This window comes from Phoenix dactylifera, chromosome 10 (genome assembly GCF_051530095.1).
Source record: "Phoenix dactylifera cultivar Ajwa chromosome 10, Ajwa_hap1_PhDact_Kaust_v1.1, whole genome shotgun sequence".
NCBI classification, from domain to species: Eukaryota; Viridiplantae; Streptophyta; class Magnoliopsida; order Arecales; family Arecaceae; genus Phoenix; species Phoenix dactylifera.
In genome coordinates this window covers 28223302-28248528 of record NC_143199.1, presented here as the reverse complement: position 1 = coordinate 28248528, position 25227 = coordinate 28223302, and the positions used below count along the sequence as shown (strand labels likewise).

The 25227-nt window shown below is 39.9% G+C and overlaps 4 protein-coding genes across 4 annotated transcripts; 2 read left to right on the top strand and 2 right to left on the bottom strand.

The window, feature by feature from the left end:
• Positions 1-5582: 5582 nt before the first annotated feature.
• On the bottom strand, positions 5583-6719 carry LOC103722944 (uncharacterized). The gene is made up of 3 exons (XM_008813701.6): positions 6433-6719; positions 6091-6352; positions 5583-6002 (listed from the first exon to the last, which is right to left on the bottom strand). The coding sequence occupies exons 1-3, from the start codon at positions 6524-6526 to the stop codon at positions 5774-5776; spliced, it is 585 nt and encodes a 194-aa protein (XP_008811923.4). The 5' UTR covers positions 6527-6719; the 3' UTR covers positions 5583-5773.
• Positions 6720-11595: 4876 nt separating this feature from the next.
• Positions 11596-12740, top strand: LOC103722938 (uncharacterized). The gene is made up of 2 exons (XM_008813691.6): positions 11596-12372; positions 12502-12740. The coding sequence occupies exons 1-2, from the start codon at positions 11620-11622 to the stop codon at positions 12592-12594; spliced, it is 846 nt and encodes a 281-aa protein (XP_008811913.6). The 5' UTR covers positions 11596-11619; the 3' UTR covers positions 12595-12740.
• Positions 12741-13832: 1092 nt separating this feature from the next.
• Positions 13833-15054, bottom strand: LOC103724150 (uncharacterized). The gene is made up of 3 exons (XM_039115640.3): positions 14737-15054; positions 14395-14656; positions 13833-14306 (listed from the first exon to the last, which is right to left on the bottom strand). Exons 1-3 carry the CDS (start codon positions 14828-14830, stop codon positions 14174-14176), a joined length of 489 nt encoding a protein of 162 aa, XP_038971568.2. The 5' UTR covers positions 14831-15054; the 3' UTR covers positions 13833-14173.
• A 5776-nt stretch (positions 15055-20830) lies between these two features.
• LOC103722934 (thiosulfate sulfurtransferase 16, chloroplastic) lies at positions 20831-25028 on the top strand. Its single transcript, XM_008813678.5, has 7 exons — positions 20831-21034; positions 21111-21209; positions 21325-21429; positions 21620-21693; positions 23928-23998; positions 24098-24151; positions 24326-25028. Exons 1-7 carry the CDS (start codon positions 20976-20978, stop codon positions 24398-24400), a joined length of 537 nt encoding a protein of 178 aa, XP_008811900.3. The 5' UTR covers positions 20831-20975; the 3' UTR covers positions 24401-25028.
• Positions 25029-25227: the final 199 nt, after the last annotated feature.

Genomic DNA, 25227 nt, shown 5'->3' with positions numbered 1-25227 from the left:
CTAGCCTTAAAATTTATTTAGGCCCTATTTTTAGACCTAAGCTTTATTCTTAGCTAATTTACAACTCTAGTCTAATATAGAACGGCGCAAACCAATACTTTGGTCTGTGTACGTACTCGGCCTGTGGGCGTCCGAACTTTGGGTCTATGAACTTTCATCTCCTGTGGCCCACCACCTTTCACCGACGTGGACTAATCTTAGGTCGGCCCGAGAATAGACCATGCAGCGAATTCTGACTTGGGTGCATTTGGATAGGTCTCTTGGTGCGGTTGTAGGATAAGTTCTGATGACGAAAGAAAAAGTTATCGAGAGAACATTCTTAGGTAGGGAGATCCATAGAAGAATTCTAAGTTAGGTTACGATCGTGAGCCTATTATTATTTTTTAAAATACATGTTAGCATTATAACCAAGGAAGTGACGCACCTCGTAGGGTGATACGCACATGATAAGATGGGGACTTTTTGGTTATAAAATCATAAAAATAGTGAGTTACCAATTATCCATAGATTTGGTGGATTAGGAGCATGGTATTATATATAAAGAATCTTGAAATGGGTTTATTAGCAAAGTAATTAAAAAGTCAAGATTTCTGCCTTGCATTTTATATGGGTATAGACTAATACAGAAATGCATCATGAAGGCTTATAAATTTTGGGCGCCATCGTGCTTCTGTTTTCTCAAGATCAATTTTGATGGTAATGTTCTCGATAAAGATAAATTCGGAGGATCCAAATTTATTATTAAAAACTCAAATGGTGCATCAATGGCAGCATGTAGAATTAAACATTTTGACACAACAATACCAATGGTGGAATTGCGTGTTGTTTTGGAAGATCTGATATATGTGACGAAGCACCTTAAGACATCCCATATTATTAATTCTTGTAGGGTACTTGTTAACAAGTGATCAGGTGGTTATTAAACCAACTAATTTTTGAAACTTTCCATCCATTAATATATGATTGTTGGAGAATGGTTTCTGCTCTGCTTTCTTAGGAGCTAATATATATTTTTAGGCAAACTAATAATGTTGCTAATTGGATGGTAACATATATGGCCAATCATATTAAAACTATTTTTTGGACTACTATGTCAAATATTTCTATTGATTTTTCACACATTTTATTTTTTAATTCACACAGATGGCTTTTTCTCTAAATTGGTATAAATAAGATCTGATTTTACCAAAAACAAATAGGCTTATAAACGTTTTACGAGCATTTTAAGGATGATATATATTTAACACATTTAATTATACTACCGTAACAGTATGGTAGAATGATGCGGAAGTTTGATTCTTCCCACTGGCAAATTTCTCCCCTTCATGCTGGTTTGAAACTTTGCAAATATATATGTGTACTACGTCAAAAAAAAACCTTTGCAAATATATGTACGGTCCGGAGGCAACTTGTCTGTTTTTTCCTTTTGTTTTGGGTAATGCACATTTCTTTATTGTTTATGCATTTGCCTTCTTTATAAACCTTGACAAGATTGGTTTAGCGATTTATTGTACATCAAAAATGCAATCTATTAGAACATATCAAAGCCTGGATTTTATGTCCAAAACCGAGATGGTCGACCATGCAGACACAAAGTGGCCATGGGAGCCTTGGCCACAAAGGATCCATGCTCTTTTGACCAGGCAACGAACGCTCCTTCGATCATTGCACCGTAAAGGGCAAAGAATGATAGCAAGCCTTCTCTTTTATAGCTCCATTTCAATTTCGATGCCACATTAGCACAGTGTTGGTTTCTATAGTACGAAATTTTTTAGCATACCGAATGTCAGTACGCCATCCGTATCGGATATGATACCGAACTGATATGGTACAATATGCTAGCTCTGTACTATCTGGTTCGAATCGGTACAGTATATCATGTTAGTACTTTTCTTTCCTTCTTTGATAACTTTCATCCTGCAATAGAACAATGATACGTAATGGATTTAAAATAAAGAAAGATGTAAAAATACAAAGGCGTGGAGATTGCGGCATGCTTCATGTACTCGGTTCTTTGCAGACACCCAGACACGCTTGGGGAGGTTTGGCGGTACGAGATAAATCCTTAGCTGCAAAGCTAGGCCTGAAGTTAAATACTTTTTTCACTAGTTTTCAGAATCATTTTACATTCTAGTTAAATAAAAAATACTCAAAAACAAAAAAAAAAATGTATTCCATAGAATCCTTCTTTTTTTCATTTGAAAGAAAAAGGTGGGCCTTAGCAAAATAAAAGAAGAAAAAGGTGGAGCACAGTGAGAGAAGAAGCGAGCAGCTGGAAAGAAGGTTTAATTGTCTCACTATTCAATGGAGGCAGAAAGCAAGAATTCTTTCGAGTTTCGGACGGAAAGAAAGTATTCCAGAAGACCTCTGTATCAGTTTGTTCCATATGGTTTTAAAGACCGAAAGATAATTGCAAGGGTTTGGCACACAACATAAACATTAACAGATAATTTTCCTCAGAAAAAAAAAACATAAGATCAGATAATTATCATATAAATCGGTAGTCGTATCATGAATAGCACGATGGCAGCCAAGGAAAAACAAAGAAATGAGAGATGTTGCAGCAAGAATCAAATGAGTAGTTGCACTCACCTTTACTTCTTTCTTTGCCATTTAGGGAGGACATGAACGTTAGAATCCAAACATCACAATGGGTTTCGCAAAGAGAATCCAACAGAGCTCCTTTGGCAGGTTGCCCACCTGATCCATTTCTATTGCCTCCAACCCCATGCCACCTTGGCCCTAATGGAGGTGGACAGAATGCCAATAAACTCTGCAAGAACCGCTTTGACAAACCCACATGATGACTCACATAAAATTTAAATGCTCGAACGAGCTTTCACTGCTATTAAAGATTTGCGTGCGTGTGTGCGTGTGTCGGAGAGAGAGAGAGAGAGGAGGCGGAAGGTGCGATAGGACAATGAGAGGAAGAATAGAGAAAGTTGATGCAGTAGAGCACGAGAAAGGAGAGGAGGAACGGAATAAATCATCCCCCCCTCTATTGACCACTGCGCGCGCGCGGGCCGATGATTTCTGTGCAACATGGCACCAGACTAGAAATAGATGCAGCTGAAGTAATAATTAATGGCATATTAGCGTGCGTGCTGACCTTGAAAGAGGTGGGGGAGACTGTGCAAGCAAAAGAGGGTCATTTTAAATGAGGTAAGTTTGTATTAGTATAAGCTAAGCCATGGAGATTAGTGAGAGTACTGAACATGAAGATTGACAATATGGGCAGCGTTTTGGATTCTATTATTCATGCACATTCCCAGGATGAGAAATGCTTATGTTAAATGTATAAAATACAAGTACAATAACAAGATAATTTATTTGTGGACTGTCTTCGAATTTATCTAAGAGCTATCCAAAAAGAAAAGAATTTACTGGAGAGAGGAGATGAGGATAAGCTAAGTCGGTTCGAGTGTGTAAAAGATTTGGCCTAAGGTAATTAGCCTCTTTCTCCTCCTCTAAGGATTCGCGCGAATCTTGTCATGGATTTAATAGTTAATGACTGAAACGAAGAACCGATCAATACAAATACAAGCAAAGAGGCAATTATGTATAACAAACAACAAAACCAAGACCAACGAACTGCACAAAAGGAAAGCAAGGGAGCTAAAAAAGGTCCAAGAAAAAAATGAAAAGATGCCTTTGACTCTAGTGGTGCAGTTGAACACAAAAGTTCGAAGGCTTTTACTTTATCCTTTGACTTCCTGCTTCAATTGCTTTTGAAGACAAGTTAAACGACTGGTCAGAATGGCAGCAATAGGAGCGACAGTACTCGACCGATCCGTCAACTCCCGGTATGTGGTTCCCACTACTCGATGCATGGGTGATGATTGCATTTAGCCATGCTCTAGCTGGCTACGAATTGCGAGAATCCAATAAAAAAACGGTTGGAGACTTTGGAGTGCGTCTCGGTTACGTGGATATTGGTATCCAATGCTTAAACATACATATATATATATATATATATATATATATATATATATATATATATATATATATATATATATAAGAATTTAAATTTATTTAAATCTAATAATAAATACCACGTTTGATTTGTGATCGGTTTTAATAGACTCATGCTGTAGTATCACCTGGTCGATATGGACGATGGGCTGAATCTCTTCTGATACTATTTGTAACCTTCCATAATTTCATTCAAAAAAATTAGCTAGAAATTATTATTTAAGTTCTTTGATTGAAGACTAAAAATGTGCCTACATGAATCCTCACAACATAATTGTGATGGAAGGAAACGAGGAAAGTGCTCCCCGGTTGAAATAGATGAGTACATAATGCAAATTTTGTCTGATCAGCTTGTTTCGAAGTTAAAATATTAGAATTTCGGTCTATTGCAACCTCTTCAGGGGATTAGTGTTAAGTTATAGATATTGAAAAGTTATCCAATTTCAAAAAGAAATAGCTTAATTGGGCGTCATATGATCAAATTATGGCTTCTAAAAATTTGATATGCGATCCGGCTTCTCGATGTGCCGAATCCTTTCCTGGACCCTATCCAGCTGTATCTATAGTGGCCAAAAAATTGAGGTGCGATCCGGCTTCTCAATATGCCGAATTCTTTCGTGGACCTATCTAACTTTATTTATAGTGGTTAAAGTAATCCTGGCGATCCTCTCGGACCAGACTAATATACAATACCCCCTAGCCGTACCAACCCAACCAATTGGCAGCTCAAATTGAGTTACTTTAATTATATTTTCGAGCTACCAATCTAACTTGTTTTTGCAATTCTTAGTACAATAGAACCTCTTCATAAATTCTGTCGCCAAGACAATTAACATTATCCATGCAGGTCATAATCTAGCGCAAGGAAGCATGGCTAGATTTTTCTTTCAAGATATCAGTGGAGGTGCAATGGGCCAACAATTGGCATCCGGTTTCATGTCTCAATCTCCACTGGCTCAAGAATTCTGATGAGGGTAATTTTGCAAGGGGACTCGCACATGGTTTTAGGAGCAGTTAGTATAAATAAACCTCATTCAATTATGGGTGGAAACAATGACTACTACAACACTATAATGGCTAAATATCTAATTTAATAGTTCTGAAGTGAGTCTACATTACATATATTAACAAGAAAATTTTAAATAATAGCCGCCATCAAACTGTTATTTTGTTAAGACAATCGTTATATACTGAGAATAACAATCTCCATTATTATATCCTTTTCTTATATTAGATATTATTTAAAAAAAATCAATCTTCATTCCAACTAAAACAAACTTTTAATTATTAATTAGATGATAACTTGAACATATAATGTCATTATGTTTTTTGTTTACAAAAAAATCACTTTCACTGCCTTTTCAAAATAATAATTATTTTAATCTCAAATATTTTTGACCTGATTACCTGTTTTAACTATTATATTAATCAATTTTTAAAATGTATATATATGTAATGGGCTTGCCATCCAGGATTTGAAACTAGAGTTCTCTATAGCCAGCTCAGGCTCAAACATTTGTTACACCAAAATTGTAGCACAATTGATAGCCCTGGATTCAAGGACAGACCTCACCCTTGGGTGAATGAGCCAGAACACTGAGAACAGCATATATTTTATTTATTTACTTTTTATTATTTCATGTTAGAGTCCAAACAATCTCATTCCAGAAACTGTTGAGCTATTCATGCATCATACATCACAACATATGAACAGTATGCAGTACATGGACTGCAGCAGAAGCTTAAAACTAGCAGCAGCATGAACACCTCCATGTAGAGAACACGTACCCTGGTGATTCCTCTATGAAATACACCGGAGGGAGTACATGGACCGCGCGGATACGTCCATGGCGGGAGCATCATACAAGCTGCTGCAGTGACGATCTCTCTCCAGCCCGTAATCCATCAGCGGACGGTCCTCCAGCTCTACATCATGCTTCTGCACGAATGCCGGCACCTCCATCTCTCCCCTCCTCATTCGCTTCCACAGGTACTCCACCCGGCTCACGTACCTCACCTTCCCATATAACCTATCATCATCCAAAGAAAAAAAAACTTTATACCCTAGTCTGGCTGGTAAAAGAATATTGTTATAGGAATTGTGGCTTTATTCCTCACTCGGAACTGAAGAGGAACCGGCCGAAGGCGGCGAGGAAGAGTCGGGAGAGAAGGCCGGGGTGGACGAAATAGACGGCCTCGAGGTTATCCCGGATAGCGGCGGGGATAGCCTCGTATATAAACCGGATGGTGGAGATGCCGGGGAAGTTCTCCGATCGCCGGACGTCGGTGTGGAAATAGACGACACAGAAGGGTTTACTGCCCAACTCTGGAAATATCCTCCCCTCCAGGTACCTCTTCACTGCCTGCTCTCCTATCTTGGCTGCAAGAAATTATGAAACAGAACTAAAAATCCAAGGTCGAAATGATCCAAATAATTTGGTTAAGTAGAAGGAAGAAAACCTGGGAAAAGCTTGCCGACGATGCGGAGAAGCTTCCTGCCAAGCTTGTCTCTTCCCTGCACTTTGAAAACTTGGACTAACAATTCTTCTTCCATCGATCACAAGAACCCTAGCCTGCTGAAAGTACTAAAGACAAGATTTTGGAGGATTTAGAGTGCGATAATTGTCTAAGAAAATTCGGGAGGGGGAGCTGTTTATCCCTTGGTCGTCGTCTGGAAGGGAATATTCTGAGGCATCTTCGCATTTGGAGTGGGCGAAACGGCTCGCACGACGTTGACACGTGCCAAGAAGGAAGGACTGGGGGTTTATCCGATGGGGCACGGCTTTTCTTGGAGTTTTGCCCGGCAAGCAACGAGGAGGACCAATGGTTTCTGGCTGGCCCACCTCGTCCTTCTTGTAGCTATCAAAGCTCGAATCCAATGCGGGGTAGGTTTTACACCGATCGATCGGTCCAAGCTCAGGGTCTACGTACAACGTCCATGCCTTTCCATCACTTGGCATGGCTCAAAAAAACTGCAATAAAAACTAAATTCCATGTGATGCCTTGATTTCGTGAGAAGATAAACACATGTAACAATCCTTCCATTCGAATTGATTCCTCCATGTCTTTGGATGCCTCTCCGGCAAGCCCTGAATTATTGGATAACTAAAATGGCATCCCATAAGTTCTATCTTTATTAGTTTCCCCAGTTAAATATATAAAATAAGATAAAATTGTTTATTTTCTTGTCTTTCTTATTTCATTCTTTTATTAGATTTCTTTATGCAGTTTTGCTGCAAGATTTTAACCTTTGAGGTTGACTTGTAATGTGCTAGTACTTGCATTGTTAGGTTTTTTTTATTGCTTTGATATTTTTAATCTCGGTCGACCCATTTTCATCCCCACCTCTGAGGCAAATAAGATGGGATCGATCAAGTAGATTCTTACTACAATTGCCTGTTTATGGCGAGATCATATATAGCCAAAGCCCATTTGCTCACCAAGATTTACATCGTAGTACAGGACACTTGTGCTTGTAATTTCTTGTCTGCCACAGCCACATTTTTATTTGGTTGTGTTGATTTTGACACCAAAGCATGTTGTGGATTGCCTTGCAATCAAAAGATGCACTCTGCCTCTACTTCTCCTGAGCACGAGAAGCTGCTAAAGGTATGAAATAGTTGCTTGATGCTCTAGCATGTTGTGGATTGCCTTGTGATCATTCAAATTTGTTGCGGGGACGGCATTCTGCCGGAGCCTCACACAACAGCCTAGCCCACATTAAGCTAGCAGAGAAAGAGGACCACGTTCCTTCCGAGGTATTGTCCGCTTTGGGGGTCGAGCGTACCCGGAGCCCTCCTCATGGTTTTGTCCCACAAAAGAGCCCTCGAGAGGAAAGGATTTCCACCCCCCATTTAAGGCACGGAACCTTTCCGCTACTAGCCGATGTGGGACTAAATTCAAGGCCCCCTCCCCCCCACAACATAGCCCCCCAGCGGGAAGGTTCCGGCCAAGTTTTACCCCAACGGGCCCCCACAGTCCTGGAGGGTAGTCAATGGAGAGAAGAGGCGCCCCTACCTGGCGCGCCATCTGTTGCGGGGACGGCATTCTCCTAGCCCACATTAAGCTAACAGAGAAAGAGGACCACGTTCCTTCCGAGGTATTGTCCGCTTTGGGGGTCGAGCGTACCCGGAGCCCTCCTCACGGTTTTGTCCCACAAAAGGGCCCTCGAGAGGCAAGAATTTCCACCCCCCATTTAAGGCACGGAACCTTTCCGCTACTAGCCGATGAGGGACTAAATTCAAAGCCCCCCCCCAACAAAATTAAATAAAGTTGATCATTAATGTCAAGTGGAGTACTCATGGAAAACTTCTGTAAGTATTCCAAAATTGAAGCTCCCTGACTGCTCTGTGCCTCTAGAGGCATAGTTACAATATTTTCCAAACTCTAATGCATTTATAAATTATTCTTAATTTCTCTCTCAATGATCCTATGAATCAAACCATTCAATAGTTATCAAACTATAAGAATTTCATGAATTATTCATGATTATCTGCAACCAATTTAAGAAATCTTTATGTATTAAAAACTACTGATATCATGTAGTACTTTTGGCAATAATGATTCCTGCTATCAATTTTTTTCCATACATATTTTTAAATAACTAAATATGCAGATATTTCAGAAAGTTCATCTATATGTTTTTTTTTTTATTTCATTTCCATTTTTGTTTTTTTATTCAAGCTCTTTCTAAACTTTTAATAAATTTATCAGATTTTTCCTGAGTTCTGAATCTTTACCTCTTTCTGATTTTTTTTTCCCGAGTACAACTTGCGACTATGTTTCAAGGAGCTATATCAGATTTCATACGTTGGATACATTGTTTCCCATCAGATATTCATTCTGCCACGTTCCTTTTTACCATTATTTAAAATGCCACCAAATTAAATCAAATCTTCGAAAGATCATGCAAATCATAAGAGAGGAAAGCAATTCCTTCTCTGTTTCATTTGTAGAGTCTCTTATATAAGGCGCTGTACGTATAAAAAGTAGTAATAAAAAAGAAATGAACAACCGTCCCCAACAACTCATAAAAAGAAAAAAATTTTTCACGGTGCAAGCTCAAGCATCCACGCCATTTTAACTTTTCCACGTACAAGCAGTCAACAGATGCTCCTCGTCCATGTAAGGTTCAGCATCTAACTTGAGTTTCATATTTCTCATGGCGTTTCCTTGAATTGTGATGTTTGGCATTGCATGACCTGATCACAAGAGAAAATGGCACAAAAGAGTCGTTAAAAAATGGCTGGTCTGCCTGAGATTAGCATGTATAAATCCGCCATATATAGACCCATCACTGGAACATATATAGCCTGCGATCAGCTAGCACAAATTAATGAGCTATAGATCAGTCATCATTCGAATGTAGCAATTGTGCTATAATGTCTCATGCACCTTTTTCTTCTTGAAATAAGGTTACATTTGCTCATTTTAAAGAATTAGTTCTGTTATTTGCCCTTTCGGAAGGATTTTTGCTTCCTAATTATTTCTTATGGATTTGTTTATACTGTCTGATGTGAAGTTCTGAGATATATATATTGGTGCGACTGACAGTATTTTCTAGAAAAGACCGAGCTATAAACTTTTCTAGAAAACCTACTGAGCTTGTTTTTAAGAACCTATAGAATTATGGTCGGCTCGTTCTGAATATTGTTATGAATTCTATGAATATATGCCTGGTCCGGCACATCGCCGTCGGAATCCTTCTGGATACTGGCCCGTGGCTTGGAGGGATCTCAGGGTGGAAAGCTGCATGCAGAGCTTGTGGCGAAGAGTGTGTGAGTGCAGCCCATAAAGTCAGAGAGAAAGCGAAAATACATCGAAGGCAATATCGAGGCATCAGTATGGTGAGCCGCAAAAGATGCCATCCAGTCCACCACACTGTTAACCTCTCGAAAGATATGGATAGCCCAGTGAGAAGTGCATTCTCCTAAGAGGCTGCAGATGTCGTGTATTAGTCGCAACCCGCCTGATGCACGCCCAACTTCTGGACCCACTCGATCACTATGGCTGAGTCCTCTTCTAAAATAATACGATCCGCGCTCAACACTTTTCTCACATAGAAAATACTCTTCTATGCAATCCTAACCTCAGTGCTAAGCACAGATTGATCGAAAATAGATATGAGGTTCGCTGCCATTACCACTTCGGGCTATGGACTCGAGGATCTTCCGTAGGGCCAAGACTTGGTGGAGAGGGATGAAACTGTTGGGAATTATAGTTTGTGCATGCTTCTTTTTTTTTTTTTGCTGAAAACAGTAGTATCATACATAACATGTATAGATACAGCCCAAAAAGTTAAAAAGCAAAACATCACGGAGAGCACTAAGCAACTCCACCTCTCCCACTCAGAGGTGGTCCCCGGAGTGGTTGACAAGAAAGGACGCTACCCAATCCGCGGCCTCATTGGCCTCTCTAAACACATGTTTCGCCTGAAGCACCATCCCATCCCTAACCATGGCCCGAATATCTTTCAGAAGTGGGAGGTAATCGCCAAACCTCCCGAAACCTGCAGAATCCATCCGATAACTATCGCAGAATCGCCCTCCAGAAGAACCCCTCTTTTCTACAAGGCACGCCGAACGTAACACAATCCAGACCAGGCCGTTCTTAACTCCGCCCCTAGCACCGAGGTGTCGAACAATTGGCAGCCCCCAGCTGCGATTACCTTGGAATCCGGGCCCCTAACAACAAAGCCTACACCTTTCCTCCTGCCGGCCAGCAAGACACATCCATCAAAGTTGACCTTGAGGAAACTCGAGAGTGGAGGCTCCCAGGTGAAAAACACCAAACGAGACGTTCTACGAGCAGATGAGGAGCCCCAGATATCCCGAGCAGTCAAAGGTCTATCCAACCGGATGACTTGAGAGGCCTCCACCGCCAACAACCACGCCCTCTCCACCAGCACCTCCGGTGGAGGAGCATCTCTTTCCAAAAGTCCATACATTCCTTGCAAGCCAGATCTGATAGGCAATATAGGTCGCCCGCACTGCCTCCGGTCTGAACTGCAAGACCCCCACCAATCAGCAAATAACCTGAAGAAAGGCCGTCACATGATACCAAAGCGCTTTGGAAAACTCCGACTGCCTCCAAATCCTCCTAGTCCGATGGCACTGAAAGATGCATTTGGTGTATTGATAAAAGAACTTTTATACTTGCTCTTGGGGAATGTGGCACGGCAACGAGGCTTTCAAAATACAACCAGTGTCCGGCATTTTCTGGCAACTTCTCCAAAATTGGCATCTCGATGAAATCAACATGATACAAACACCACTTGCCCGACAGCAGGAAAAAAAAAGAAAAGGAAAAGAGTAGCAAAATCGGTACCCAAGCAATTATTCTCTCCCCACATTATTCTTTGCTTTGCTCTTGCTCTTGCTCGGTGACGCGGAGTCTCGTTCCTTCGTAACGTAACAAAACCGAAGTATCTCTCGAACCTACTCTTAGGCAAGAACAATTCCAGCCTTCCAGGTGACTCGGACAATAGCGTTCCATTCTCAAGCCAAATTAACTTGTCTTCTTCTTTTGTCTTGATTATGCTTTGCTTTGTCCTTTCTCATTGCAAAGCTACACGACGCCCAAAGATGCTCGCCGAAACCCCGTTAAAATCGGCTTCCCTCCTCCCTCCCCCATCCCTCCATCGGCACCATGCAAATGATGGAACCATTGCCACCCTCCGAGGTAGACCAGCATTCCAAGCTACCAATGATGGAACAAGCGCCACCCTCCTTCCCTGGAGAGGCCTCCAAGCTGAAGCTAAAGCTCATGGTAGACCAGCATTCCAACCACGTCCTCTTCGCGGAGGCCGGCAAGGACGTAGTCGACTTCCTCTTCGATCTCCTCAAACTCCCCATCGGCTCAGTCGCCAGCCTCCTCTCCAAATACCGCATAGCCGGCTCCATTGACAAGCTTCGCGATAGCGTCGAATCCCTCGACGACGCCTACTTCATCCTCCCCGCCGAAGATCGCCATGCCCTCCTTAATCCCCAAATCTTCTCGTCCACTCTCCCCCTCACCTCTCTACTCCTCGAAAACGAGAAGTCCTCGGACCGACCGGCTAGAAAGTACTATCGTTGCTCAGGAACCAGCAGTCGGGGGTTTTGCGCCGGCCAGAATCTATGCGGTGAGGAATTTGGCTACGTCACGGATGTTCGTGGGACGCAGTGTCCGTGTTGCCGTCAGGAGATGACGGTGGAGGTGAAGTTCGTGGCTGGGGAGGCGGAGAAGGCGAGGGCGGAGGCTGGAGGAGGGTACGTGAAGGAGGTGGTGACTTACATGGTGATGGATGACTTGTCCGTGATGCCCGTTTCTACCACCACTGCTATTACTCTGCTCAACAATTTGCTCATTAAGGATGTGTCCTCGCTCAACGAATGGACCGTGGAATTGGGCACGAAAGAGGTTAGCCTTTTTTTTTTTTTTTCCATTTTGAGGTTTAAACACTTCGATAGGATTCAGGAATATTTGTGGATGGTTGACAGGGATGTTAGTTTGTGCTAATTGTGCTATGGAGTTGGTGGTTTTTGGCAGGGGCTGGACCTGCTGAAGGCGTCGCTGCGGTCGACGACGGTGCTGACGGACGTATTTCTCGGGAAGTCCGAAAAGGGTGTTCCCCTGGATTGAGCGTCAACATGTAATGAGAAGAAAAAGAAAAAAGGTTGGCTCTATTTATAAAGCTATGTACAAGGGATACGCAAAAAATATTACCGTAAATATTACACGAGATCGAGAATGGAGCTCCGTCGAACTTCCACATGTACACTAAAAGATACCACCTTGAATATGGAAATCAGATCTCCAAAGATTAAACCATGAGACTAATCTAATAATAATGAGACTAAACCATGAGCTCCGAAAATGACGCTAAAGATTGGGAGTAATTGTCACGCTCCCGATCTGAGATCGCACGTCGGAAGTCACAGCAACCGCTGCATACTTATAGGAACTAGGCTCGATCACCACAAAAAAATAAATATTGTATTGAATGTTAAATAAAAATATTTACAAATATTATATTTTTTATATTTATATAGATATTTTAATATATTGTCTTTTTATTGTTTATACTTTTATATTTATTAAATGTTATATTAAAACCTTAAGTTCTCGCTAAATTCTTTTGAATAAGTTGTCTTTGAAGTGCTGGAGTTCCGCCCAAGATGAAATAAGCTTGCTTGAACGTTAGAGGGAGAGCATTTGCTAAATATAATGACTACTCCAACACTATAATGGCTAAATATCTAGTTTAATAATTTTGAAGTCAGTCCACATTACATATATTAACAAGAAAAATTTAAATAATAGCCGCAATCAAACCGTTATTTTGTTATAACAATTGTTATATTCTGCGAATAACAATCTCTATTATTATATCCTTTGCTTATATTAGATATTATTTAAAAAAATTAATCTTCATTCCAACCAAAACAAACTTTTACTTATTAATTAGATGATAACGCAAACAAGTAATGTCACTATGTTTTTTGTTTACATAAACAACACATTCACTACACTAATAAATAACCCTTTCATAATAATAATTATTTTAATCTCAAATGTTTTTTACCTGATTACTTGTTTTAACTAGTATAGTAATCAGTTTTAATATATATATATATATATATATATATATATATATATATATATATATATATATATATATATATATATATATATATATATATATATATATATATATATATATATATATATATATATAATAGGCTTGCCACCCAGGATTTGAAACTAGATTTCTCTCAGGAGAGGAAAAATGTCCTCTAGCCAGCTCAGGCTTTCTTACACCAAAATTGTAGCACAACTGATAACCCGGGATTCAAGGACAGACCTCGCCCATGGATGAATGAGCCAGAACAGCATATATTTTATTTATTTACCATTTATTATTTCATGTTAGAGTCCAAACAATCTCCTTCCAGAAACTGTACTTGAGCTATTCGGGCATCATACATCACAACACATGAACATTAATTATGCAGTACTTGGACTGCAGCAGAAGCTCAAGACTGGCTAGCAGCAGCAGGAACACCTCCATGTAGAAGTAGAAAACAACCCAAAAGAAGAACACGTATCCGGGAGGGCCCTCTATGAAATACACCGGAGGGAGTACATGGACCGCGCGGATACGTCCATGGCGGGAGCATCATGCAATCTGCTGCAGTGACGATCTCTCACCAGCCCGTAATCAATTAATCAGCGGACGGTCCTCCAGCTCTACATCATGCTCCTGCACGAATGCCGGCACCTCCATCTCTCCCCTCCTCATTCGCTTCCACAGGTACTCCACCCGGCTCACGTACCTCACCTTCCCATATAACCTATCATCATCCAAAGAAAAAAAAACTTTATACCCTAGTCTGGCTGGTAAAAGAAAATTGTTATAGGAATTGTGGTTTTATTCCTCACTCGGAACTGAAGAGGAACCAACCGAAGGTGGCGAGGAAGAGTCGGGAGCGAAGGCCAGGGTGGACGAAATAGACGGCCTCGAGGTTATCCCGGATAGCGGCGGGGATAGCCTCGTATATAAACCGGATGGTGGAGATGCCGGGGAAGTTCTCCGATCGCCGGACGTCGGTGTGGAAATGGACGACACAGAAGGGTTTACTACCCAACTCTGGAAATATCCTCCCCTCCAGGTACCTCTTCACTGCCTGCTCTCCTATCTTGGCTGCAAGAAATTATGAAACAGAATTAAAAATCCAAGGTCGTAATGATCCAAATAATTTGGTTCGGTAGAAGGAAGAAAACCTGGGAAAAGCTTGCCGACGATGCGGAGAAGCTTCCTGCCAAGCTTGTCTCTTCCCTGCACTTTGAAAGTTTGGACTAACAATTCTTCTTCCATCGATTACAAGAACCCTAGCCTGCTGAAAGTACTAAAGACAAGATTTTGGAGGATTTAGAGTTAGATAATTGTGTAAGAAAATGGGGGTGCATGGAGGGGAAGATAGGGTCAGCCGATCAAAAGAGAGGAAACAGGGCATCGCGTTTCCGCCAAAAATCCGGCGATTGCCAGCTGAAAACGAGCTTCGAAAGGTCACGGAAGAGGGAGAGAGGAGAAGAAGAAGAATAGGATCACATACCTCGGTCCGGAGAGGTTTTCCGGCGTCTCCTTACGGCGACAAATCGAGGAAGAAGAACCGAGAGAGGAGTTTGGGATCGTTGGCTCGATCTCGGGTGAACTCGAAGGAGGAGGAGGAGGTCTTTAAATAGATAATACCGGCCTTATCCGTTCGGTCTTTGGATCACGATGAACTTCGGATCTCCGGCATGATCGGGGAGGAAGAAGAGTCCCAGTTGGAGTGGGAGTCTTCTTCCGTGCCTTCCGCACGTGCATCGCACACGATGCTTGGCCCAAAAATGGCTGGGCCGGTCTGAATCCCTTACGATACAAGAGCATCAACGGCTTCCAACCATGGAGAGCAAGCAAAAATTGCAGTTATCAGGGAACAGGTGGGACTCACTAAAGGAACACGTACCAGGCTTGTATGGTACTCAGGAAACACGTACATCTGTGTAAGGCGGCGAAAACGGAGCCTGGGCTTTTCCCACTGTTACTGTGTCACATTACTCCATAGATTTTGGGCTGGCTATGTTCCTTTTTAACCTGGTAAGAAATTTGAAACCATGGGTAACTTCGTCACGTCCTAGAATTTTGAAAAGGTGAGGAGAGAGAAATCTTATAACTTCACAAAAATGATAGGAAAGTCTTAGCTGATTAAAGAGATGAAAATTGTAGAGGTTGCGCAAAAGATATTGCAGAGATTAATGAGATGATATTGTAGAGGTTACCTCCGGCCTGAGATTATTGACTATTGGCTGCTAAGATTTTACCAGAGGGTCAGAAGATGTGCTGTAAATTTAGTTATTACTTACATACTAACTTACAAATGTGCTGTTCTAAAGTTGAAAAAAAAAAAAAAAACTAGCCGTTACAATCGCTGGTGAGGATAGGGGTGGGTTTCCCCACGTTTAAATAACCCGCTCCTCCTTTCTTTGCATGGGTTTTTGGTTTGTTATGGAGACCGGAAAGCACTGATTTTGGCCTTAACTACCACCTCGATCGACTCGCTAACAGTTCTCTCACCACCATTTCACTTTAATCAGTTCAGCATCTGGCTTGACATTTTTGTCTCCACTCGTCTCATCTGGTTCGTTTAGTGTGATGGGGGAGGGGAAGGAGATGGGAATGAAGGAGGTGGGAATGAGAGAGATGGAAGAGAAAAGGGCTATGGTGGTGCAGGTGGTGAAGGAAAACGTCTACCTTCCTCCACTTCACTCCCATGAAGAAGTTTAGGGTCGGTGGCGGAGATTTCATCCGCCGTCGGTTTCCGATGGGTGGAGGGGGAGGGGAAGAAGGCCGGGGGTGGCGAGGGGCAGTATGGATGATTCTCCGGATATTCGCATAGGTAATATTCTGCGGATATACATCCGCACATAATTTATGCGCCTGTTCGCACCAATTTTAATGTCGGCAGCAATCCGTACACTGAGGGATTACCTACTCATGTAAAGTATGGATATACGCACAAATATTTCTATACGGATTCTCGACCACATAAATAGTATATGAATGCATCCGCAAGCAGAAATTCTCGTACAGGTGGTCTAAAAGTACATGCGGAAATCCTCGTACCTATTCGAATGCAGAATTTCTTCCGCATAGAAATTTGCACACATGTCCGCACCTAGCGACGTGAAAAGCAACTGTGTACCCGCATCGGATGCATGAACCCAAGACTTGGGACTATGCTGCTGTATTCGTTGTCACTTGATCAAGGTCAGATAGTTGAGGATTTGAAGATTTTCCATAAGATTATTATGGATTGGACACCGGCGGTGCAAGATAGGGTGGAAACAGCACCATCGCGGACCGCCATTCGCCACAGGTGGTCCACCCTCTAGCAAGGTCGCCGAGGATGTGGCGGCCGAGGACAACACTGAGACCCCCTCTCCACTGTCGATCTCGAATACACGGCAAGCACTCCTCCTGTTTCATCTCTAGGACGCTGGCTAAGGCCCTGTTTGGGGAAGCTTTTAGAGGGCCAGAAAGCACTTTTAGATGAAAAACTGTGTTTGGTAAATTTTTCAAAAAGCTGTTTCAGCTTTTGCGGAAAGCTGAAAACAGCTTTTGGGAGGAAGCTCCAATTTGGAGCTTTTGGGAGGAAGCTATTTCAGCTTTTTCGAAAAGCTGTATTTTTGACAAAAATGTCCATATTAAAATAACATATTAATGTATTATATTACATTACATTATAATATATTAATATGTTATTTTAAATAATTTAATATTATGTTATATTATGAGAAATTAATTTATACTAATAATTATAATAGTTTATACTTTTATTATTGTATTATACTATAAATATAATATATATTACATTATATCATAATACATTAATATGTTATGTTAAATAATTTAATATTATGTTATATTACCAAATATTAATTTACTCTAATAATTATATCACTATTATGCTATATCAACATAATATTATTTTATATTACAATAATATTATACTATATCATATATTTATGTATTAATTTATGTTATGTTTTATTATGTTCTGTTATATAATAATATGCAATGTCCTTTATGGTAATTTTGTCATACAAAAGTACTTTCTCAGTTTGTTTACCAAACACAAAACAAAGTACCACAGCACTTTACGAATGTAGTTACCAAACAGCAAACAGCTTTTTATAACAGCTCTAATTCCAACAGCTCTACTTCTAACAGCTCTACTGCCAACAGCTCCCCAAACAGGGCCTAAGCCTCCTACTTGACCATTTATCGAATTCCCGGTTTTGCTGTTTGGCTCATAATGAAGTTGGCAAGCTGATACCGAGATAGTCTTGAAGCCGTATGCCAATTGTTTAGCTTCTCGAGCAAAGCTCGTGATAGGAGTCGATTAAGTCACACCTCTATGCGATCATGCTCGTGATAGGAGGCTTCGAGCTAAACTAGGTTCGTGATACCTCAAAAATGATCTCTCTATAAACCTATATGAAGGAGCGAAATCCATTCTTAAAGCAGTACCTTCCTCATGCCTAAATCCAAACATGCTTTTATCTTCATTTTTGACATTTATCTTATTATTATTACTATTATTTTAAAATTATTGTTTTATGCAATATTGGTATTTTCTAGAAACCACAACTCCAACAATCTTTGTATGCATATTTATATCTCATAAATGCATATCACCAATGTATACAAATGCCTCTTAGCTACTTAATCAAACCAAGTCATTTCTTTTTCTCTTTTTTCAGAAAAAAGAGTGCCTTAGTTAGCCGCATACACTCTATTTTGTTGTTAACCGGATCAATTCGGATATATCTCGAGTTCTTTATTCGAAGTTTTACAGTACCCAGAGTTGGCATGTCCATTTCAATCATTCCTATGAAAAGAAAACCAGCACTTTTTCTCGACTCCTAAACATTTGAAATTTCAGCTCTGAGATATACATTAACGGCAACATAATTATCGTGATCATTATTCTACTTTGGAACTAGAATATACAATCAGTTCTACCTTCCAATTTCAATCTCTCCATTATAGGAAAACCCATAAATTAATAAATAAACCTATTTTTAATTCTTGTGATTCATTAAATTGCCTAGCTTCAAACTAGACTTGTAATAGTGCCCTTTCACTCTTGTTTCTGAATCCTTCGCAAATCACCATTTACATGCAACACTAGATGTCATAACAATGAAATAATACTTCGAGTATGATTTCCTCCATCAAATTAACATATATTAGTAAATTGTGAGTTTGTCACACTAGAGTCTAGATAGATAGTTGGTGGGAGAGATCTCTACAAAACATTTTAATTAGTTATGTTATATAAGAATCGCACTTAGACTTGAGCGCATAGCTGGAGGGTGCAACGAGATACCATGCAAAGCAATAGGTAGAATTCGAAGAAGAGCTTGGATTCCACCACCATTGGGTTAGCAGACCCATGTCGTTAATTGGTCTAGCTTCAGAAAATCCTCCTACTATAGTCCAAATCATGTTATTAGTTTTTTCAGCTGCAAGGGGGATCATAATTCATGGGACGAGCCAGAGAATGGTATGTCTCAACTCCTTGCCATCATTCAACAAGAAGATAGGGTTAGAAGTTCTTCTTTTTTTTCTGCGTAGATGGTTTGATTGTAGGTTCAGGAAGTCCTTAAGATCAATGTCCATTACTCGCAATTAACAAACATGGGCTGGCTTGGTGATTATTATCATTTTCGATTTTACTTATCCTAGCTTGAGACATTGCAGAATTATATAAAATTACCCTGATAAAAGTAAAATGTTTTTGAACTATAGTTATTTTGTGCCATACTTAAATCAAATTATATTTATGAAGCTAAAGGTGGGAGAAACATGTACAATGACTAAAACAACAAGAACCAGAAAAAAAAACAGCTTCCTCAATGTTTAGAAAAGCCAAAGTAGAGACCAAGCAACTTGCATTTCCCCTATAATTTACAACAGAACTGTAATTTTTATACTTGTACATCGTTACTGTATTTTTTTGATACTTTTATAATAAATTGGGGGAAGCTTCTCAGTTCCTCCATTTTCCATCCAAAAAAAAAAAATACAGCAGAACTGGAGATAAGAAATTAATGTACTAAGAGCCAGCTCATCAGATTCCTAACCTCTTAGTACCACATTCATCACAAAACTTTGCAGGACTTGTGAGCTGAAACAGAAAGATCAAATGGAACGGGCAAAAAAAAAAGAAAAAAAGAATGGTGCATAGTAATTGCTGTGGGGTAGCTTCAGTGTTATGGCTTGCATACTTTCTCCCTTCATTTTGTCAATAAGTATTACTAGAAAAGAGTATAGGCCGGACACCCGCTGAAACATATACAAGTGCACAGAAGAAGGCCAAATGTAAACAGAAAGAAGCTATTTCTTCTGGAGGAGTATTAGATAGTTGCAAAGCAAGGAAAGTCCGGCCTATTTGAGAGTTATGTTAGAACCTCTTTGGTAATCCTGTGGGATTGGACTAAATTTTCCTCCAGCAATTTTGTAGAAAGGGAAAAATAATCTTTATAGATCTTCTTTAGGCTAGAACTTGAGCAGACCCTTACAAAAATACGAGCTAGATGAGCCAGTCCACCAATTTCTGCAGGAATTTTATCATGCCCCAATGAATATTCTAGATAAGATTTGGGCAAAGACGAATAAATATACTTTTTGCTGGATAATAGATCTACTATTTGCCACTACCAAGTTCAGGCATCAAGTGTAAGGATCCGTACGAACATATATTTAGTCTCGTATTGACTATGCATTAGGTAAATTTTGGGTGCTTATACGGAACCAAAGATCTAAATAATACTTTTCAGCTAGTTTTTTTGGATAAGTTCCTAAATTGTGACAAATAATATCAAAGCAAACCTGATCTATGGCGTATGTGAAATAGGAGACACTGCAGCACATGTTCGTTAAGGTTGACCATAAGCTGATCACAGTGATTGTGATTAAATTTGAATAGATTTAAATTCTTAACTTGGCAAAAATATCAGAATTTAAATAGAGAAAATATGCGGAGATGTGTGCACATACATTTAGTTCATACGAGCTATGCATTAAATAGATCATAAATAATTTTATAAAAATAAAAAAATTAATTAATATCTTCTGATATTTTGGGACGGTCTTTATCCCTATTGACCCAGTTCAGCACAAGCAAGCCGACGGTACTCCGCCCAGTTCTACTAATAAAAACGTCACTTCACTATTCAATGCCAACAACCCCATCTTCGTCCTTTTCCTTAACAAAAACGAAGCCGGACGCTATACACGGCAACCTGCCCGAGGCCTCATCCCCCTGATCCACAACGTAACAAAGAATAAAAGCTACCTCCATGGCGTCACGCACAACCCCGCACCGTCCCATTCCCCATTCACTTCCAGTCCACTGCCTTCTCTTCTTCCATTCCATTCTTACCATCTTAACCAAAAGAAGATCAGTACAATGGCCTCCTACTCTCGCGTCTCTCTTCCTGTCCTCCTCTCTCCTCCACCCCCCAAAAGGTTAGTAACTGTTCATCTTCTTTATCTACTCTCTTCTTCTATTAGCATTGGTTGTCATCAAATCTCTGTTTCATAGATTTCTTTCGCTGTCGCCGACGTTTCTCTCGGCATCAAAGCATTCTGGACCCCAGCATGCAGTTTCCGGCGCACAAAACGGTCGCCCAGGCTTCCTGAGGTATGGGGTCTACTGTAGTTCAATGGGACGGGTTGTTAAGTTTCTAAAAGCTACTGTTTTCTTCCTTTTTTTTCTTTAATTCTAATTTTCTCGAGAACTATGATTACTGCATTAGATCTGTAAGCAGCGATGGAAATCCAGAAATAGGGGTCCCAAGATCGGTGCCGGTTCGTGTTGCGCACGAGCTCCTTCAAGCTGGTTATCGCTATCTGGACGTCAGGTAATTATGATTAAAGAAATGGCTTAATCTATAGTTATATTTGTGCAGTCGACATTTTTCTGATTTTTTTCAGAAGAATTTTCTCCAGTAATCACAATAGGATGTCATAGGTGGCTGCCAACTCTTTCCATCGGGGAAAAAAAAATGAAAATGACATTAGGAAGTGATGCATTATGGGATGGTTTTTCAGGACGGTGGATGAGTTCAATGCTGGCCATGCAGTGGGTGCTAAAAACATCCCTTACATGCTCAAGGTTGGGTCAGGTAATGCCTGGCTAACCAATGTTTTCCGTGTACTTCGCTTTTAGTATGTAGTATAATTCCCTTTTTCTTTTGGTTTTCTCCTGCGATGATGCTCTCTTTATCGATTCTCTAGTGATAAATCTTCATGATTATGTTTACATAAACAACACAAATAATATAGATTTATAAACCCTTCCATCAAGATTCATAATTTCGATACCAGATCTTGTACTAGTGCTACACTAGCATAGTGTCGGTAATGGTATGGAATTTTTTTTGTGCATCGAGTGTCAGTACAGTACTCGTACTGGACATCGGTATCCGTACTGACATCTTTTATCGCTCGGTTTGGACTGGTACGGTATACCATGCCTTCTATATTTTAGTACCGGAACACATACTTCTTGTGCATTATTGTTTTTCCTAACATTTACAACTTCAAAGCAGGGATAAATCATTTTTTACACCAAACTCATTGTCAATGATCAGTCTGCTTCTGTGCTTGTTCTGTATAATAATCTAAATTGATCTGATTGGTTGTCCTTGTTCTCCCTTCTCCTTCCTGCTCTGTTCCTGGTCTCTTTTAAGCTTTATAAGTCATAACCAAGCGAAATTAAGATTAGGAAGTCTCCAGATTTTAATGAATCTTTCATATGTCGACCAGTTTAGGCTCGGTTTAGACTTTTTTTGGATCTCACTATTTGTTTTTAATGGCCAAGGGGCCCCTCGTACACTCTAGCTGAATGCATGTTTTATATTTGAAGAACATCCAAAGATTCTGCATCAGAGTCATATTTATGTTGGTATATATATCCAGAATGACAGATTTTAATATATATTAATTAGATCGGAATCATGAGAAGTGTACTTGCGCTGACATCAAGAATGGCACGGTCTTCCTCAAGATTTAGATTATGACAACTTGACTAAGAGCTTTTAGATGCTTCAGACCTTGTGATTGGTTACATATCCATGTTTAAATCTGGTCTTATCAGGTCTTATTGGCACTTCTAATGAGACAGAACAAATACCATATGCAAGATTAATGTGCTTTCCATGTTTTACTCTGCTCTTCTGAAATAAAATGAAGATTTTGTACAAGAACTATGAAGAAGTAAGGAATCTGTATCTATCCTAAATGATATATACAACCGAAGGAATTGTAGGGGCCACAGTATGCTACAGCCTAATTTCCATGTTTTGGGTTCAAGTTGCTAATATATTCTCATGGAAAGAAAAATAACAATAGTAAGCAAATTGTTGGAGCCTTGGAGGAATTTACTTGAGCAGCATGAGATTTAGAAATTGAAGTTAAAAATTGAATCTGAGGTACGCCTGCATCATCCATAGTTCCTGGGCATTCTTTTGCTTGGCACAATAGTACGAGTAATGCTCCATTGTGAAAAAAAATAGAAGCCAGTCCAGAAATGAAATTTTTTGAAGATTTGTTGTGAGCAGATTCAGCATTTCAGCTAGGTTAGGTGTTCATATCCAATGCATTTCCTATTGCATTTATTTGAATTCAGGTTTATGTCACACCCAAAGTGAATGATGACAGCAATAGAAGACACTGAATGAAAGACATCTAGGAGAGGAATATATGCAGAATTTAAGAAGTAATGATGAAAGAGCATTACAATCTTTACTCTTTGTAGCCTAGAGTTGTTATGGGTGTTGTTTTGTTTCTCTCCTTATATCATGCTATAAGAGTAATGGATGCTACACTGTCAATTTACCAATATTCGAGTGAGCGATAAACTTGGAAGCACCCTGCTCCGCATCCTGAACCGAGCATTAGGGTATACAAATCGGCGTTTCACCATATGGAAGCCTGCAGATATAGCAATGCTTCTTATACTGGTTTAAGATTGTATACAGTTCTTACAGCATGTCATTTAGCTGCTTATTTATTGGGTAATGTAGTATTTTCTAGATCAAAATCCTTAAAACAAGTCTTGAGTAAAAATGGTATATAAATCAGTGGTTCACCATGTGGAAGCCAGTGGACATTTTATTCCGCTGTTTGAGCATGTCATTTAGCTGCTTATTTATTGGGTACTGTAGTATTTGCAATTGTGGATCAAAATCCTTAGAAAAGGTCGAGTGAAGATATATATTGCAGTAGGTTTTATTATAAATTCCTACATACAAGTTTTGGTTGATAAACTACTGGCATATCTTTCTTTCTTTTTTTCTATGCGGTTCACCATTTAAAAAGTATCTTCTCATTTATTTTCTTCCTCCTTTTGGTGTAGGGAAGACAAAAAATCCTAACTTCTTGAAGGAAGTGCTAGAAGTTTTTGGGAAGGATGATGAGATAATCATTGTATGTCTGCATGTACTAATTTTTCAATTCTTGCCCTCAACTTAAGCTACTAGTTTTAAGGCTTTTTCTTCTTGGTAATTCTTCACCTTTTGCCTGTAGGGATGCCAGAGTGGGAGACTGTCACTCATGGCTGCAGCTGAACTTTCATCTGCTGTAAGTAGAAGTTTAACGACATGCTTTGCCTTTGTACACGTAATAGCAGACAATTTACAAACAGTGGAACCATATATCGACGAGATCTAAGACATTCAACATGAAATATATTTCTTTGGTTGCCATGAAATCATGTAATTGCCCCTGAACTGAGACACTCTTTCATTTCCTCAGGGTTTTACAGGCATTACAGACATTGCAGGTGGTTATTCCGCTTGGATACAGAATGGACTCCCAATCGAGCAGTGACAGCACATGTATAGCTCTCCATGCTTCCATGGTGGTAAAATGAGACAGGAGGGCAGCTCCCTAATATGGTTTTGGGGAACAGATACTTCGAACCTGTCATCATCTAATTTTCCTTCCTAATAGTTGTTAGCCTCTAGGGAAGAAATAAAATGATCCATTAGCAGCTAATAATCAGCAGATGCAAGTATAGATTGAAGTACATCTGCATGAAAAACTCCATTTGCAATAGTAAATTCCATGAAACTAATTAGGAAATATATTTATACATATTTGCTTGCTTTACGTTATCATGCAGATAGGGATGCTCTATCAAAGTTAAAACCGAAATAATAATTAAAATCAGGTTTTGTAGCCTAGGTTATTTTACATAAGATCACTTTCGTAGACTGATCATTCACGCATTTTAGAAGTTAAGCTTACAACGCCCTCAGTGCCATCAAATGAAAACCGTATGAGTTTCGGAACCCTAGATTTCAAGTCCCTCAACACCTTTTCTCTCTTAAGACTGTTTAGTGAATGCAGCAAATCCTTTAACAGTGCGACAGTCGCATATGATACATTTTGGAAAGAATATCGAGCACAGTAAAATATTTCTTGAGATTTATTTCGGTTCACAGCTATTTTTGCAGAAGTGAGCTGATCCAGTCCCTGAGGCAGCTCACCTCCAAAGAGCTGAAGGGAAAGTGTAAATTGCACTTCCTTGGTTGAGGAAATATTGCTGTTTGGAGCTGTGTTGCTGGTCCTGTCCATGGTGCAAGAAATGACACCATGTCACAGAGCATCCCCAACTTAAAGGATGCACTTTGAAAGCGGATGCAGCTGCCATG

What these genes read in the sequence shown, in the direction of transcription:
- LOC103724150 (XM_039115640.3), bottom strand. Translation starts at nt 14,830, where the DNA reads ATGGAAGAAGAATTGTTAGTCCAAACTTTCAAAGTGCAGGGAAGAGAC. An exon ending in CGTCGGCAAGCTTTTCCCAG is followed by an intron (nt 14,657 to 14,736) that starts GTTTTCTTCCTT and finishes AATTTCTTGCAG; the next exon opens with CCAAGATAGGAGAGCAGGCA. An exon ending in TGGTTCCTCTTCAGTTCCGA is followed by an intron (nt 14,307 to 14,394) that starts GTGAGGAATAAA and finishes GGATGATGATAG; the next exon opens with GTTATATGGGAAGGTGAGGT.
- LOC103722944 (XM_008813701.6), bottom strand. Translation starts at nt 6,526, where the DNA reads ATGGAAGAAGAATTGTTAGTCCAAGTTTTCAAAGTGCAGGGAAGAGAC. An exon ending in CGTCGGCAAGCTTTTCCCAG is followed by an intron (nt 6,353 to 6,432) that starts GTTTTCTTCCTT and finishes AATTTCTTGCAG; the next exon opens with CCAAGATAGGAGAGCAGGCA. An exon ending in CGGTTCCTCTTCAGTTCCGA is followed by an intron (nt 6,003 to 6,090) that starts GTGAGGAATAAA and finishes GGATGATGATAG; the next exon opens with GTTATATGGGAAGGTGAGGT.
- LOC103722938 (XM_008813691.6), top strand. Translation starts at nt 11,620, where the DNA reads ATGCAAATGATGGAACCATTGCCACCCTCCGAGGTAGACCAGCATTCC. An exon ending in TGGAATTGGGCACGAAAGAG is followed by an intron (nt 12,373 to 12,501) that starts GTTAGCCTTTTT and finishes GGTTTTTGGCAG; the next exon opens with GGGCTGGACCTGCTGAAGGC.
- LOC103722934 (XM_008813678.5), top strand. Translation starts at nt 20,976, where the DNA reads ATGGCCTCCTACTCTCGCGTCTCTCTTCCTGTCCTCCTCTCTCCTCCA. An exon ending in GGTCGCCCAGGCTTCCTGAG is followed by an intron (nt 21,210 to 21,324) that starts GTATGGGGTCTA and finishes TTACTGCATTAG; the next exon opens with ATCTGTAAGCAGCGATGGAA. An exon ending in CATGCTCAAGGTTGGGTCAG is followed by an intron (nt 21,694 to 23,927) that starts GTAATGCCTGGC and finishes CTTTTGGTGTAG; the next exon opens with GGAAGACAAAAAATCCTAAC.